At 41.9% G+C, this 16,801-nt stretch overlaps 1 protein-coding gene across 1 annotated transcript in view; it reads right to left on the bottom strand.

Moving 5' to 3' along the window:
• Positions 1-528: 528 nt before the first annotated feature.
• Positions 529-16,801, bottom strand: part of TOMM70 (translocase of outer mitochondrial membrane 70) — a 40,805-nt gene continuing 24,532 nt past the window's right edge. The window contains exons 6-12 of the mRNA XM_083171992.1: positions 15,221-15,428; positions 10,935-11,069; positions 10,069-10,176; positions 9,717-9,833; positions 5,204-5,301; positions 1,766-1,888; positions 529-1,679 (exon numbers count right to left, since the gene is read on the bottom strand). Of these exons, the coding sequence (XP_083028118.1) occupies positions 1,526-1,679; positions 1,766-1,888; positions 5,204-5,301; positions 9,717-9,833; positions 10,069-10,176; positions 10,935-11,069; positions 15,221-15,428 (943 nt within the window). The 3' untranslated portion in view covers positions 529-1,525. The remainder of the gene's footprint in view (positions 1,680-1,765; positions 1,889-5,203; positions 5,302-9,716; positions 9,834-10,068; positions 10,177-10,934; positions 11,070-15,220; positions 15,429-16,801) is intronic.

Here is a 16,801-nt window from a genome sequence, read left to right as displayed (position 1 = left end):
CTAAAGGAGAAATTCTTTTTGGTTTTATAACCTTAATCTTTTATCCCTTTATCGATATTGTTCTCAAATGGCTATAACTAGCTCAGGATTTTTTTTTAATTTTTTTTTAGTGTCATCTCGCTGTAAATCTGTCAAAATTCAGACATTGTGGATAGCAGAGCAAACATTAAAAAATGATTTTCTTTTAAAGTATGAAGACAGTGTGACCGATGAAGGATTGAGTGGGTTTGCAAATCATTCTACATTTTTCCCGGTCTTAATTGGAAAATAAGCATTTGCATGTATCATGCTACACTTACGAACTATCTTTGTTCTCGAGATCTGCAGATAAAAATAATCCATCTGATTTTTTTCAACTGCTTTAATATAGGATTTATTTCCACCAAGAGACAAAATCAACCATTTGCAAAAAAAAAAAAAAAAAAAAAAAAAGATAATTTAAAAAGATAAATGGAGAGGGAAAAAAAGTAATGTCATTTTACCAGAACCGACAAAAAAAATAAAAAAATACAGATGGCCATAAGAGGATGAGTGCTATGGTTTTATTTAGAACATACTATTGATATTTCACAGAAAAATAATTATAATTTGAATAAAAGGCTGTGAGAACTAAATTTTCAAAATTGTCACCGAGAATCCGCATTTACATACAGGTGAGGACAAGCAATATTCTTTTGAAACCTTGTGTTTAGTTAGTAACAGGCACATTATAAGCATTTCCTGACATGCTGGGCAGCGACCTTGCAACATTGGGAGGAATTTCCAAACTGACCTGCAAAAACTTGCCATCACTGCAAATGTACCTTCTTGTGACTCAGCATATGACAGAAAAAAACTGTCCAAAAGCATAATAAGATAATTTTGTGAACGGTCTCAGACAATCAAAAAATGATGTCCGCTCGGGTAGCGTAATCCTGCACAATTTGCACTGTTGGGGACATTGTGGAGGTATTCCCAACACAAAAAAGCAGTTTATTAAAACTGTGAAATAAGCTTCCTATAAATTAGAAGGGGAAGTTTAACATGCTGAGTGTGTTTATTTTCATAGCTGGTAACTTAAAAAATAAGTTATCCGTTTACAACTAAAAAGGAATAAATCAACCATTATGTACAAGAGAATAGGACCCATAGTAACGCAAAAAGGAAAAACAAAATGTAAAAAATATCAGGAAACATTTATAAAAAAAAAAGAAAAGAAAAAAAAGCTACCTCACAAAATAACCACCCATTCCTTAACGAACACAGAAAAACAATTCAGCAGTTTTATTTGCATGGCAAATTATGTCCTTCTGTTCTCATGCAGCGGCGCCTCTATTTGCCCTTTGAAGTCACAAAGGGAAATGTGGCAAATAAACCCAGACACTCACGATACCAAAAACATCTAAGAGAAGGGATGGATGACAACACCAAAAGCAGAAAATCAGGGTCCGCAATTCCCCCCCTTTTTTATGCACTATTCTCCTTGAGAAATGATTTGTCTTATAAGGACAATACTTCTCAGCTATCACATTTGCTGGGAGTCCATTTACAGTGTTGGAGGCTTCAAGCCATATTTTCTGGCAACTTCTGTCTGAGCGTAAGCGGCATCACATAGTGAGTAGAGATGCGCCATTTCCATTTCAGATTTAGCAAGATTAATGGCTTTATTGAACATGTCAATGGCTTTGTCCAAATTTCCCCTAGAACAAGGAAAAAAAAAAAAAGTTGCAATCAAAGTTATACATAAGAAAACATAAAAAACAATATACAAATTGTTTTATCTAACCTTTGAACTTCTATTGTCCCCATTGTCTCGTAGGCAAAGTCACATTTGTTATCAATTTCAATGGCCTTGCTGATGAGCTCTAAGCCTTTATCCAGATCTTGCTTCCACTGCAGTTGAAGTAAACTAAGTAAAAGAAAAATAAAAAAATTACATTGCATGCAATAAAAAGTTACACACTTGTATCCCAATTTCACATATACAAAAATGTCTCTCCTGTAGGTTGTGTATAGATAAAATGTTTTTAAGTAAACCGATGCAGTGTAAAGACCATGGCAGCCATGAAAGTTTATTTATAAAATGATTTAATGGATAAAAGATGAAGGAAATATAGACAGAGAGGAATATTTAGGCAAGTTCCTTCATTCATTTATTCTTTTTTTAAAATGTACTACAACCTCACATTCTCTTACAAGCCCTTTAATGTTGGATTCCTTTTCAGAATCCAACTCAAGCTTCGAACACTCACAGAGCCTCTCCTACTTACATCTCTGACCTAATTTACCTTTACACTCTGACCCATTCGCTTTAGTCCAAGATTTTGTTTCCTGCTCTAGTGATCATCGCATTGTAACTAGTAAGGTGCTTTGTTCAAAAGTTAAAAATCTTAATTTTAAAACAAATATCTTAAGGCTCCGCACATGTCAAAATATAGACGATTAAAATTTTCAGTAACCCATTCACAGCCATCAAATAAAGGTGTCAAAAGAACAAAACATATAAGCAGAGGACCACGTGGCAACTTTTTATAGCTGCTCCACGTTTTGCTGCGACCGGATGGAGGGAATCCACACCATGGTTGAGAAAGAAAGGTCCGCTGTGGAATAGGCGTGGCGGATAATGAAACTAAGCCATCTGGCAAAACCCAGCCAACCTGTTTGTTGAAGTCATACAGAACAAAGAGTCCCTCTTACAGAAATGTTCAGTCCTGTCAACATAGATCTAAAAGGGCTCTTACCACAGCCAATGAGGCCTCTGTCTGGGGTAGAATACATACCCTGAAGGGGGTTGGGAGGAAGGGGGTGCATCGCCTGCTTGATATTAAATTAACATAACACAAATTAGTCCATGAAGAGTACCGATCCAAGTGAAAAAAATATATATTACGCTCAAATCGGATAACAACCTAGCAGGGGGCTTTTGCAAGGTATACACAAAGACAGTCTTCCAGAAAAGGTCTGTGAACCTCCACAGTGTCCAATGGCTCAAAAGGAGCTGACTGGAGAGCCCAATGAACTGTGAGAGACAGGACCCACGACAGGCAAATCATTTTGGAAGGCGGCGGCTTCGGAGTCTGTAGCATTGTATGGGTATCCAATTTCAAGAAACTTTTAGCTAGACAGAAAAGATCCAGATGGAAACAGGTTCTGAGAAAGAAGATCGGGTTTGAGGGGAACAGGAAGTGGAACGTCTATGAAAAGACCAAGTAGCATCACTTAAGTTCTGCATGGGCAGTCTGGATTCATAAGGATCACAATGCCACCTTCCCAGTTTAATCTGCAGAGAACCTGCAGAACAAATGTAGATCTCCTGTATTGCTGGCGCATAAGAAATATCTAGGAAGTTGGGTGTTGTGAAGAGATGCCGTCATGTTGTGACTGGCCAGCTCCAGTGGCAATATAAGAGTAAAAAGACTTTCAGAGTGAACTGGATTAAGATTTTGAAGGCCAAGAAGTGGATGGACTCCCAAAGGGCTACTGCTTTTCTGAGATTCACTAAAAGGCCTGTTATAAAGTAATTGGTTGAAGGACGTACCAGAAAGATGAATAGCCTTCTTAAAGCCTGTATCTGTACAAAGCCAGAGAGCTCTTCTTGCCACTACCGTAGACACTTTGTAGGTCAGAACATCCATTTCAATGGCCGCTTCACCGAAATAAGAGCTCACCTCCCCCTAATAAGGTGATCCCAAGAAATTTGCTCTGATCTGATCTGTCCATAAATGGACAATCGTCTACAGGATCAAATCAATTTCCAGTGGCCTTAGTCACCCAGACGCAAGGGCTGGAAGCACAATAGCTCCAGCATTAGAAGAAATGGATTTTAGCAATGTTTCAAGCTTCCTATCTGTTGGGTCCTTCAAAAAAAGCCTTATTCAGATATAGCAGAGTAGTTGCTTTGACTACACTGGCAATATGGGACTTCAACTTGGCCCTGTCAGCAGCAGGAAGGAGACAGAACATGTTTATACACTTAGATACTATAAAACATTTGTTTGGATCCACTCATGCCTCCACTAGAAGGTCCTCGAGCGGAGCTGACGTAGGAAGCCAGACTTTCGCTTTCTTTTAAAAGGCTAAATGGACTGCAGGGAATTAGGCAAACAGGGCTGCAGCTGCCTATATAGAATATGAGAACTCATTTGTACACAAGTTTTTTTATGTACAATTTTAGGTTAATTCACGAAATACAAAATAATTTAACTAAAATTGCACACTAAATATTTGTGTACCAATTAGTTCTCATATTTTAAAATCAGGTCTATATTTTCATGTACCAATGAGTGTGAAATCAGGAGGAGGTGTCTTCAACTCACTCCATGAATAGGTAAGTATGCTTGCACATCTTGAAATCATTCAGCGCCATCTTTTCAAAACTCTACCCCTCTTTCCAAAAAGTCAGGTAAGCTTGCTCACACATTACAGCTCTTGCCGGGCACCAAATAGAAAAAACAAAGTCAGCCAAATGCTGGGAGAACCTGGGCTGCTCAGAGAAGGACTTAACGGTTTAGGACAATCTCTGCCTGCTTACATCCTGCCATCAAGCCACCTCCCAATCGCTTGCACCTCATGTAATCTGTCCGTCTCCCCTTCCTACTAGATTGTAAGCTCTTCAGAGCAGGGCCCTCTTCCCTTCACTCACAGATCTCCCATGCTCAAACACTCAGCGACCATCTTCGCCTCATATTCATCTCCATCTTTGGCCACCAGCCTCTAGTAGCACATTGTTCAAGTCCTCACTACTTACATTTAAGCTGTAATGTGTATTGAATTGTGGCATTCATTTTACCTGTATTTTGTTATTCATTTACTGTAATGTTAAGTTTGTCTCCCTGTACTGGTTCCTTTGTACGGTGCTGCAAAAAATTTGTGGCGCCTTCTAAATAATAATAATAATAATAATAATAATAATAGTGCCCGGCACAGTTTACCAGCCTATACCACATGATATTAAGTCTGTATTTCCATCGGAAGAGAATGAAATGTACTTTACGGTAAATGTGTAGCAATTTATTACTATTCTACTATAACTTGTACATATTAGAGCATCGGGGGGAGTATATAATGCAGCCTTCCTGTGCCAGTGAAATGTAGGACCCAGCTGGACTGGAAAAAAAAAAAACTGCACATCTTCAGAATTTACAGATAATAATTTGGTGTCAAGTTTACCTGAACTGGTTCAGGGGGAAAAAAATAAAAAAATCAACCATCAGAAAGCACTTACCCTTTATGAACATATGTTGTGGCATTATCTGGTTCTAGATCTATGCACTGATCGTACATCTCATCTGCTTTTCCAAACTGCTGTTGATCTGTTAAAGCCTGTATGGACCACATTAGCAGAGGTTACTTTATGGGCATCATTTGTCTCTTGGTACACACGGAAAAAAAAAAACTGAAAACCCCCACGATAACCCTTTAATGACCCAAATTCCTGGGATATAATTTTAGATGTCTAGCCATGGGAAAGAAATATCACATCTGGATTACATAGCATAAACTACAAACCTGTGCACTACATAATCAATGGTCATCTTCACTGCAGCCTAAAAATTAGGATTTTGGTACTGACCTTTAAATTTATCCACAGGGGACACCAGAATGTAGACTTTACAGTGGGTATAAAAGTGTAGTAACTGGGAGCTGGCCAATTAAATAAATTAAGGTGTGTCAGCTCTTCCCCTCTATACCCCTCTCCAACCCAGTAAACCATGCCAAGGAGAGCTGGGAATTCAAGAGAAAAGGAGCAAAGCGACACATAAAACATAACACAAACGTGTAAACAGAACAATGACATGGAAACTGAACTAAAAGCAGAACCGCAGATAAAAAAAAAAAAAAAAAAAAAAAACACCTTCGCCCAGGCAGGGAGAACAGCGCCAGTTGGGCGTCCCCTGTGGACTCTGATAAATGGATTTAACAGTGGATACCAAAATCCTGTTTTCTCCTTCATCCAGCACTGGAACACTGGAATGTAGTCTTTACAGTGGGGATGTCCAAGAGATCCCATACCGAGCTGAAGAGTGCTGAGAACACTACAATACAACACAACACAATTGGGTATCATAGGCCGCAAAGGTGTCAAACCTGTAGAAATGGATACAAAGGTATGTTGACTTGACCATGTAGTCGGTCTACAGAGTTGGTTAAGGAAACCGCACGGACAGTCGCCCAAGGGAAACCAATCAAACAGGTAGAATGCACCCTGATCTTATCTGGAGGAATTCTAGACACAGAAAAATAAGCTTGGCGAATAGTGAAACAAATACACCTTGCAAGCAGTCCTATCTACAAAGACCCTGAGCATTTAGACCACATCTAGAGACCTAGCTGCAGGTGAAGAATCGAAAAAAAAAAAAAAATGGTACCAGAGTTAGTTAAGTGGAAACTCGAAACCACCTTAGGAAAGAAAGACATGCGTGTACATAGTTCAGTCCTGTACATATAGAAAAGCATTAAGTAGTGCAACACGATAAAGTGCCTAACTCTGACACACACCAGGCAGAAGCTAGAGCTCCACCAATTGAAACCGCTCAATAACAGATGACTGCAGAAAGGAAAGAACAAGAACCAAATCCCCTGGAGCCGTGGGTGGAACAAACGGAGGATGCAACTGGACCACCCCCTGGAAAAACATCTGAACATCTAGCATAAGCTATTTTTTTGTTAAAGAATTTGACAATGCCTAAACCTATACCTTCAAGGAACCAAGCTGCAGGCCTGCCGAAAGCCTGCCTGAAGGAACAGCAGAAGACAAGACCACCTTGAACCTCAGAGGGGCTGCCCTCCTACTTTCACACCAGAAGATGCAAGCATTCCCGATGTGGCGAAAGTGTTTTGAAGTAACCTCCTTGCAGGCATTAAGCATGATCAGAATAACAGCTAGGGGAATCCCCCTGTGTCTGAAGAGGGCCCTCTCAACATGCCATTAAACGTAGATGCTTTAAGTCCAGAAAGACGGAAAGGGCCTTTCTTCAGAAGATCTTCCCACAGAGGAAGAAGCCACGGCAGGTCTATTAGAAACCTCTGTAGGTCCAAAAATCAAACCTGACAGTCAATCTGGAGCCATCAACAGAACTTGACACGTTCTCGCTTTATGCACTGCAGGAGGTGATGAATCAGAGGAAAAAGGAGGCAACAGGCAGACAAATTGGTAATTCCAAGGATTCAACAACCTCTGCTACCAGATCTCGTTCATGAACAATATTCTGGTAGCAGATTATTCCAGAAAGATGCCATCAGATCCACTTGTGGAAGGCCCCAATGTTGGGATAACATGCGGAAGACCTTCGGATGTAGGGCCCACTCTCCTGTATCTGTCTTGCCGACTTAGTCAGCTTTACAATCGTCGACCCCTGGAATGAATATTGCAGAGAGGGCGCTGGCATGTTCCTCCACCCAAATCAGGATCCGAATGACTTCCCGCATGACTGCACGGCTCTTGCTGAAGCCCGGTTGATTTATATATGCCAGCGTGGTGGCAATGTCGGATTGAACTCTGACAGTGTAACCCATCCAGTAGAGGATGCATCAGTTGCAGAGCATTGAACAGGACCCGCAGCTCCAGGATACTTATTGACAGTCTTGTCTCAAGTACAAAGACCCTGGAACTGAGATTTGCAAGTCAACGCTCCCCAGCCGCGAAGGCTTGCATCAAGTAGTGAGAAGCGTCCAGTCCTACACTCTGAAACACTCAACTGTAAGCAGGGCCAAGGATACTCTGTGGTGAAGAAAAAAGTGGGACCCCGACCAATGAGCTAACAGATCAACCTGAAATGGTCTTGAGTGAAATCGGGAATAAGGAATGGCCTCGATGGCCGTTCCCATACAACAGAGGAGTCCGACACAAAGCAGCACGGATATCTTGCTGTGCCTCAAAATCAGATGGAACATGCCCTGGAGGGCGGATACCTTGCCTGGATGTAGACATTTCCATTGCTTCCAAGTGTCCATAATCATGCAAATGAACAGAAGTCTGTCAGTTGTAAATGTGACTTGGGAAGGTTCAAAATCCACCTATGTATGACGAATATACTGCTAATTACCTCTAGGTTCTGCAGCAGCTGATCCTGTGAAGGAGCCTTCAAGAGTAGGTCATCGAGGCACCGTGATGCCCTATGGATTCGGAATTACCACCACAACCTCCATGACCTTTGAATACACCCTGGGGCTGACCAAAGGTCAAAAAGCAGCGCCTGGAACTGGTAATGAAGATCTTTCAGTGAATCTGAGATACATCTGATGAGGAGACCATATAAGAGTATGTAGGTACGCATCTGATGTCCAAGGACACCCAAAAAAAAAAAAAAAAAAAATTCAAGTCCTGCAACCACGAAGAAGAGAGATTCCATTTTGAATTTAAACTCTCTCAAATAAGGGTTGAGAGCCTTCAAATTGAGAATGGGCCGTGCAGAACCGCCCAGTTTCGGCACCATGAAAAGGCTGGAGTAATAACAGTTTTCATTTGTTCGTGGGTACCGGCATCAATACACCTGCCAGAAGCAGTTTTGACAGTCACCTGCACAACAACACGGTTGTTGTCTGAAACTGGCAAACCTGTAGCTAAAAACCTTGGAGGTGGAAGAAAGCACCACTGCAAACCGTGTGCGAACCCGCTCCTCATCTAGGGCCACTCACAGGGCCATGCAGCAAATAGGTACTGTTCCTGTTTGTTGGAAGGAGGAGGATGGGGTGGCAGGCCTCTGGTCCCTGTATGTGTGTGTCAGTGTGCCTTTACAATGGTGAGTGTATGCCAGTGTGCCCCTATAACCTGTACAGCAGGCAGTTCCAACCACGGTCCTCAAGGCACACCAACAGTGCAGGTTTTAGTGATATCCAGGCTTCAGCAAGGATGGTTTAATCAGAATCCCTCATATACTAATTAAGTCACCTGTGCTCAAGCCTGGAGATCTACAAAACCTGCACTGTTGGTGTGCCTTGAGGACCGTGGTTGGGAATGCCTGCTGTACAGTATATGTGTGTGTGCTTGTGTGTGTATATGTATATGTCAGTTTGCCCCTAGAGCCTGTGCAGTGTGCGTGTATGTCAGTGTGCCCCTAGAAGGCCCTGTATAGTATGGATCCCACAGCACTACAGTGCCTATCCCTAACCTTCCCCTCCCCCACCACCTGCAGCCACAGCCTTACCCTAAAGCCCATCCTTAGTACCTAAACCCTCCCCAGCATTCTCGCATTCAGCATCCCGGCAGTTAGGATCCTGGCGCCTGTATCTTCTTTGATGCCAGTGCTGGTCTCCTGGCAGTAGTCAGGATGCTGGTGTTAGCATTGTGACTGCTGTCATCTTGTCCCCCCGGGATGGTGAATGCATCTTATGTATACATATACCGTACTGTATATATCTGTCAGGTGTGTGCCACACTTATTATAAACAGAAAAAAAAATGAAGAAAAACCTCTGAGTTAATCAAAATCAGTTAAAGAGAATGTCCGTCTCCCAGGAAACGGTGGCACAATCCCAGGCAGTGACAGAGTGACATTTGTTGAATGCCTTACGTACAGATGGCGGAGCAGACCTACAAAATAGTGGGTTCTGCAGAAAATGTACTTCTTCTATGAAGGACTATATTACAAGCAGGTAAACCTTTAATATCCACTTTAGATTGCAAAATAGCTTTATTTATAGCAGGGAATTCTTGAAGGACAAAAAGGACAAGATAACTTGCAAACTATCACAAAAAGAAAAACCCCTTCATAGAGAATAATAAATCGAATGCGGTACCTGAGCGTAAAGGGCGTAGCCTTCTGCACATTTTGGAAATTTCTTAATGACATCTTCAAACCCATTCATGGCTGATTTGATCTGTAGAGGATTGCTACCGGTATATGCTTTACGATACTAAAAACAAAGGAAGGAATCTTAGTAATACTTTTGGCGTTTGTCTAGTCTAATATATGTCCCTTGGTTAGGGAACATGGTTAGGTTTTTGATTAGAGATTTTGCATGCAGAAAAACAATTCAGCGTGGAGACATTTCTAGCACGTTTCATTAAAAGCATTTCCCTCGGCACAGTACAGGACACTGCCCAAAGTATGGTCCCGTTCCTTTCAACGAGGTACATGCAAACACTTACTAAGGCAAAGCATTTCTGTGCTTGAGCGAGAGCAGAGTCTGGTCGTAACCGAATACATTCATCAAAGTCTGTAACGGCTTCCTCCACTTGGTCTAGAAGGATTTTGAGCTGTAAAAGAAGAGAGTTGGAATTGTAAGATAACATATAGAGCAACACCATTGCCTCAGCTTGCAAATGAAGGAAACCCACATGTTCGTTTTGTACTCAAATGTATTTTATACAAAATGCATTTGCTATTTATCCTTCTGGTCATGTGACCCTCGCTGTTTAACCCCCGTGCCAGCCGATCATCCTATTGCTGTCAGAGGACAGTGAGGATTCCCCCAAACAGCGAGGCTCGCGGCTAATGCAGGTAGTCGGCGGCATTTAGCCACAAGCCTCGCTGTTTTAGCGGATGCACGCGCCGTTTCCCGGTCAATGTAAAAACCTAGCAACAGGGTAAAGGCGTGTGGAGGGGGGTCTGTTGAATACTGACCGTGTCAGCTAGCAGTCAGCACTGCTCCTGTCACAGCTCGCAAAAACCATCAAATATAATCCTATAAGATCAATAGCAGGTAATCATAAGAGAGGTTTAACAACCAATCATGTTATGAGAATTTCAAAGAACAAATTCTTTACCAATAATCTATTCACCCATTTCTCTTATTTAGGTATGAAATATACATTAGTAGTGTACCTTCCTTATGGGTCAGACCAGAACTCCAAAATTGTTGCAGGTGTTAACCTATCACAATGCAATTAACAAAATGGTTAAAAAAACAAACACACAATACTAGTGGTATGCTGCCGAAGAAATCTACTGCAAAATCCCAACTTGTGCAGAATTTTATCCTGACACGCAACACCAACTAACGCATGAATCTGACCTGTCCTCTGTGGTGATAAACATCAGCATTCTGGGGATCTATGTCTGCAGCCATGTTGAAGTCTTGAGTGGACAGGATGGGCTGTTGCTGCTGCATGTACATACTGCCTCGCTTAATAAGGGCATTTGCACGTAACTATGGAAACAAAAGAACAGTAAAATACAGTTACAATAATTCATTGCACATGAAAGTGACGGAGTCGATCACTCATAGTAACCACCAAAGGTCCTTAAGAAAAGGTTTTAATTAACCTTTTAAGTGCCAAGCAAATTTGTCAAAATAAGTGTGAAAATTGGCAAGCAAACATGTTTATTCATCATAATGACCGGTCATTTTTAACTTATATAGGAAACAATCTTTTTGTTAATTTATTTTTTACACATTGTTTTATTTGAATGTGAGCGACGCCGGCAGTTGTACCGGTTATTTTCCACACCTATCACAGAGATGTTGGAACTCAAAAGGGTTATAGAGGTTACTTTATAACCTTTGTTAAACTAAAATTAAATTCACACACAATAATCTGGTTTCTATTTCTAGAATATTGTTTAAAAACAAGAAATGCATATGAAAATGGCACCATCTTAATTTACAAATGCTAATTAAAGCAGAAAAAAGAAATGACTTGTAGCTTATAATATAATGTTTTCCTTTCAAATAAAAATCACTGGGATAGGCTTCAACGGGAACCTTTATATATGCCAAAACGCCATTAATGATTTCACAATTCTCACATGCTTTTGAGCTTAAAGTTACTGAGCTCCATTTTAAATATGACATTCACCCCCTAACTTTTAACCCTTTGTGATCACGACATGTGGAGAGCCTGTATCTGCGGAAGTCAGACAATGCCTTATCTGTGCGCTGGCTGCAATATACTGCCCCCCCCCCATTCTCTCCAGTAACCACATAATGCTGAGCAATGACCCCGAGAAAGACCATTGCGGCAATATTGTGACAATCGCCTAATTGGCAAGGGACTTGTTAAGGTAGTGTCTGCTAAACTATAGTTACTCAGTTGTACATATGGATGCCAATCCCGGGGCATTTTTTCAATCCCGGGATTCGGGATTGAAAAATGCTCAATCCCGGGATCGGCTTCCATAATAATAAAAAACACCCTGGCCGCCCGCATATTTGTTTACATTTGTGGAGCCAGGTTGCTGAGCGGGCGGCCGGTAGCCTGGTCCCTGGTGCAGCCGGGAGCTGGGTTGCTGAATGGGTGGGTAGGAAGTCTCATAAGGCGGGGTGGCAGGGAGTGCTGGGTGGGAGGGCTTGGTGGCAGGGAGCGCAGGACGGGTGGCCGGGAGCGCTGGGTGGGCGATTCGGTGGCCGAGACGGATGTGCGGCTGTGCCCTGCGCAGCGTGACCTCGCAGCGTGACCTCGTCACGCTGCGCACTGCGGGGTATGGGAGAAGCCGGGCAGCGTCTGAGAGCTCAGACGCTGCCCGGCATTAAACTGCGCATGCGCAGTTTAATCCCGAAGTCCCGGGATTCCAATCCCGGGATTGAAATCCCGGCGTTTTGGGGGCCAAATCCCGGGATCCCGCCGATCCAGATATTGGCCACCCTAGTTGTACACCATGCTGAGGTTTTCGCAATTAGACAATTATCAGAAGACTACACATGCACTGCGATCGCACTGCACATGTACTAGTGTTTTCAACAAATCTATATTGGCAGAGTAGATGACACAAAGGGCCTTATTCTATTTCACTCTGATAAAATCCTTCTTAGATGGACAAAACCACTGCACTGCATTTGTGCACTGCAGGTGGGGCAGATGCTACTTGTGCGAGAATTAGATTTGGGTGGGGTTTTACTTCAAAGTGAGATCTATATTGCAGTGTAAAAATAGAGCAGCCAGTATTTACCCTGCACAGAAACAAAATAACTCACCCAAATCTAATTCTCTCTGCACATTTTACATCTGCCTCCCTGCAGTGCACATGGTTTTGTCCATCTAAGGAGGATTTGGTCAGAAAGAGTGAACTAGAATAAGGCCCATAGTGACTGGTGTTTGGAGGTAATGAGGATAATGGGCGTTTTCTGGGCATGTATCGGAAATCTGTTGTGAACAGATACGCAGAGCCACATGGCACCTGTATCGCTACTGCCACTTTCAGTCTACGTAGCCATGGACCTACTATAGCATCCCATGATCCCTATAGGATGCGAATGTGTCCACATATTTTGGGCAGAATGTAATGTGGTGCGAGTTCGGCAGTTGTCTCAAATGCCAACTGAACTCAGTTATTCTTGTTGTTTAAAGGGGTAACTCTTTACATGGCAAAATCATGATTGGCCATTTAAAAAAACCTCAACGTTCGGCCAGCATCCCACACGCCCACCGGACTCGCACTAAATTACAACTGGCCCAGCAAATAAATTGCTTAAGTGGGCATCTCTCTTCGTTCCTGGGTAGCAGCTTTACTTGCCAACATTAGCCATTATCGTCTAGTGTACACACTAGACGATAGGAACAATAATATTATTATTGAGATCACGGAAAAATATTGCATGGTGTGTATGCAGCTTAAGTATGTATGAAGACGTATACAGAACAGGAGAAAAATACTGCACCACCTATAACCTGTGCGTGACATGCTCTCTAATAACCCCTGGAAGAAATCTACTGCCAACCTGAAATCAGCCATAGTCCCCAGGCAATAGCAAAGGACAGTCTGAAGGTGCCCAAAAGTTAAAAAGATTTTTGGCGGATCAGCTGATTTTCGACCGATCGCTGATCTCAATCGGATGTGCGCTCCCAATTTTGCTAAATCTTCTGATCTTACATGCTGCGGGAAAGTTCAGAAGTTTTAGCAAAAGATCCATAGGAATGCACTTCGGATCTTAAGATAAATCTTTGGGGAAAATGTGCACTTGCCTGAAATCTTTTCCAGGACGGACAAAAGATTTCAAGGGAAATTTATGCACAGATCTCTCTAGCGTGTGGGCACCTTAAATGGATCTACGGATCGATAGGTGCCCACACACTAGAAAGATCTGCGATCTTAAGATGTGTGCATAAATTAGCCTTCAAATCTTTTGTCCGATCTGGACAAAAGATTTCAGGCAAGCGCACATCTTTACCAAAGATTTTTCTTAAGATCCCGTGTGCGTTCCTATGGATCTTTTGTTAAATCTTCTGATCTTTTGTGCAGCACGTAAGATCAGAAGATTTAGTAAAAGATCCACGGGAGCGAGCATCGGCCGATTTCCGACCGATTTTTGACCGATTATCGGTAAATATCGGCCGATATATCGACCGATTTATCGAAAATCGGCCAATCGGCCCAAAAATCGTTCTAGTGTGTGGGCACCTTATGAAAGGATAGGGGTCTCAGAAGACCCTTGTTCATCTACCTTGTCAAAGGACTTTGTGGAGTCTAGAAGAGGATATAAATCCCCCTTTGAGAGCAAAAAAACAAAAACCTGAAGGCAGTTTTCTACTTTTAATTCTACGTGTCCCAGACAAGAGGTATAAACTACGCTGCATCACAAAGCAGGGAAATGATTTTGGAGGGTGCTCCAGCCATATAATTGTCAATTAGATGATATAGGGAAACAAAACAAAGAAATAATCTGGTGGCAGACCACTTATCTTAATATGTAAATATTGGGGATATCAGTATATCATGTTCTCCATCATGTGAGCAAGTGCAATGCTGTACGTACAGAAGCACCTGATTATTACCTATTACGCAAAGTTACATTTGATAGGGAAAAAATGTAGGTACTGGTTTCCTAGCACGGCGCCAAAGATGTTAATCTTATGTCATCATGCCATTGTAATGGCATGCAATGCGATGCGACGCGATCTTAAAATTGTACAGGAACCTCAGAAAACCCTTATATCGGGTCACATCGCATACCTTAACTAATGGTATGCGATGGGACCTGACGGGCGCCGTGCTTGGAAACAAGAACCAAAATTTAAATAAACAGGTTATGGAGATACCGTTTAACATTATATATGGCTGCCATAAAGCAGTGTTTGTTCACTGTATACTCAATGTGGACATCTAAATCAGTGGTTCTCAAGGACCCCCAACAGTGCATGTTTTCGATGTCTCCACACACAATCACAGGTGAACTAATTAGCTCCACCTGTGATCTTTTAAAATGTGTCAGTGCATAATGAGTGCACCTGTGCAACTGCGAGGAGACCTGTAAAACGTGCACTGTTGGGGGTCCGTAAGGACAGAGGTTGAGAACCACTGATCTAGATGACCAAGGGATATCATGTGCAAAGGTTCACATAATGAAATGAAGCACCACATTACCTTAACGTTGGCATCCTCTATACTAACAACATGATCCAAGTCAGGTTTAGCAGCGGTGGAGTTGCCGATAAGCAGGTCGAATGTGGCTCTTAGAAGTAAGGCTTCAGCCATGTATTTGCCTTTAGCTTCTACTTCTTTTGTACATTCACTGATAATTTTATCATAGTTTTCCTCTTCCATATATTGTTTTGCTTTTAAATAGCCGGATCTGAGAAATAACAAAAAGCTATGAAGAGTGGGGGGGTTCTTCCATCATAAAAGCAAGAAAACCTTTGCCGTGACGGACATTTATTTTGTTTAATGCTCTGATGTGTTTACAAACCGATACAGCGAAACATGAAAAGGTGTCTGTCTACGTTATTACAAATTTATAGCGATAAACCCTAATCTCTTCAAACACGCAGGAGGCACTGGGCCCGATTCAACCTGATTGCTGGGGTGCGAATCTTCGGAGCCCAGCGATCAGGTCAACGAAGCCCCACCACTTTCTCCCCGTTTGCACACAGTGGGGGAAACCATTTAACAATCACCAAATAAAGTTTTGGGCTGTCTCCGAGTGCTGTCTTTATATATTATTACTTTGTTCATTTCCTCAATTTCTCTTCACAAAATTTGTATGCATAAAGAAAGGATAGAACATACATGTGTAGAATGGTTTCAATAAAACATATTTTTGATGTATTAGGGGTCTATCTTCTATGTATTGATACTAAGACATACCGTACTCACATTAAGTGGGTACGACGTCAAGTGCATCAAGGTATCCAATTGGAACCTTCACCAGGTTGATCCAGTGGAATAATAAACCAACGTATTTCTCACTCCCTTTAAGTGGGAGAAGATGAAACATAACGGTATTTATTTTATAGAACAATGCGTTCCCAACTTACACTTTAGCAAAAAAAAAAATATATGACATATCACAAAAAAGAAACAAGGAAAGACAGATGAAGAAACACTTTCCGTTGCATGAGAAGTACAATCAATAGCAATTAATATCCCATCCAATAGGGATGCTGCGCATCTTCTTCAAGCACTTTGGATGCACTTTGACACTATTTATTTGGAACAGATGAACCAGCACTTTGTCTGGGACTTCGCCCTAAGCCATCTGCTGTAGTGCTGCAGACTTTGGGCCTTATTCTAGTTCATTCTTTCTGACAATATCCTTCTTAGATGGACAAAACCATGTGCACTGCAGAGGGGCAGATGTAAAATGTGCAGAGAGAATTAGATTTGGGTGAGTCTGTGCAGGGTAAATACTGGCTGCTTTATTTTTACACTGCAATATAGATCTCACTTTGAAGTAAAACCCCACCCAAATCTAATTCTCTCAGCACAAGTACCATCTGCCCAGGGCTGTGGAGTCGGTAGATAAATGTTCCGACTCAGACTCCTCGTACTTCTGACCCCGACTCCTCTGTATTAATATGCAAATGAACACTAACAGTTGAATCCAAGAAGCTGTTCCATCAATTCCTTCTAAGCTCTTCTAGCTATAGAGAAGAATCTTCACTCAATAGGAAAGGTTCAGAAGTGTGGAGCATGAGTTCCGCATACTTTGTGACGACAACAAAAATC

The sequence above is a fragment of the Crinia signifera genome, chromosome 2, assembly GCF_055691185.1.
Source record: "Crinia signifera chromosome 2, ASM5569118v1, whole genome shotgun sequence".
NCBI lineage: Eukaryota > Metazoa > Chordata > Amphibia > Anura > Myobatrachidae > Crinia > Crinia signifera.
This window is presented reverse-complemented; position numbering and strand designations above follow the sequence as displayed.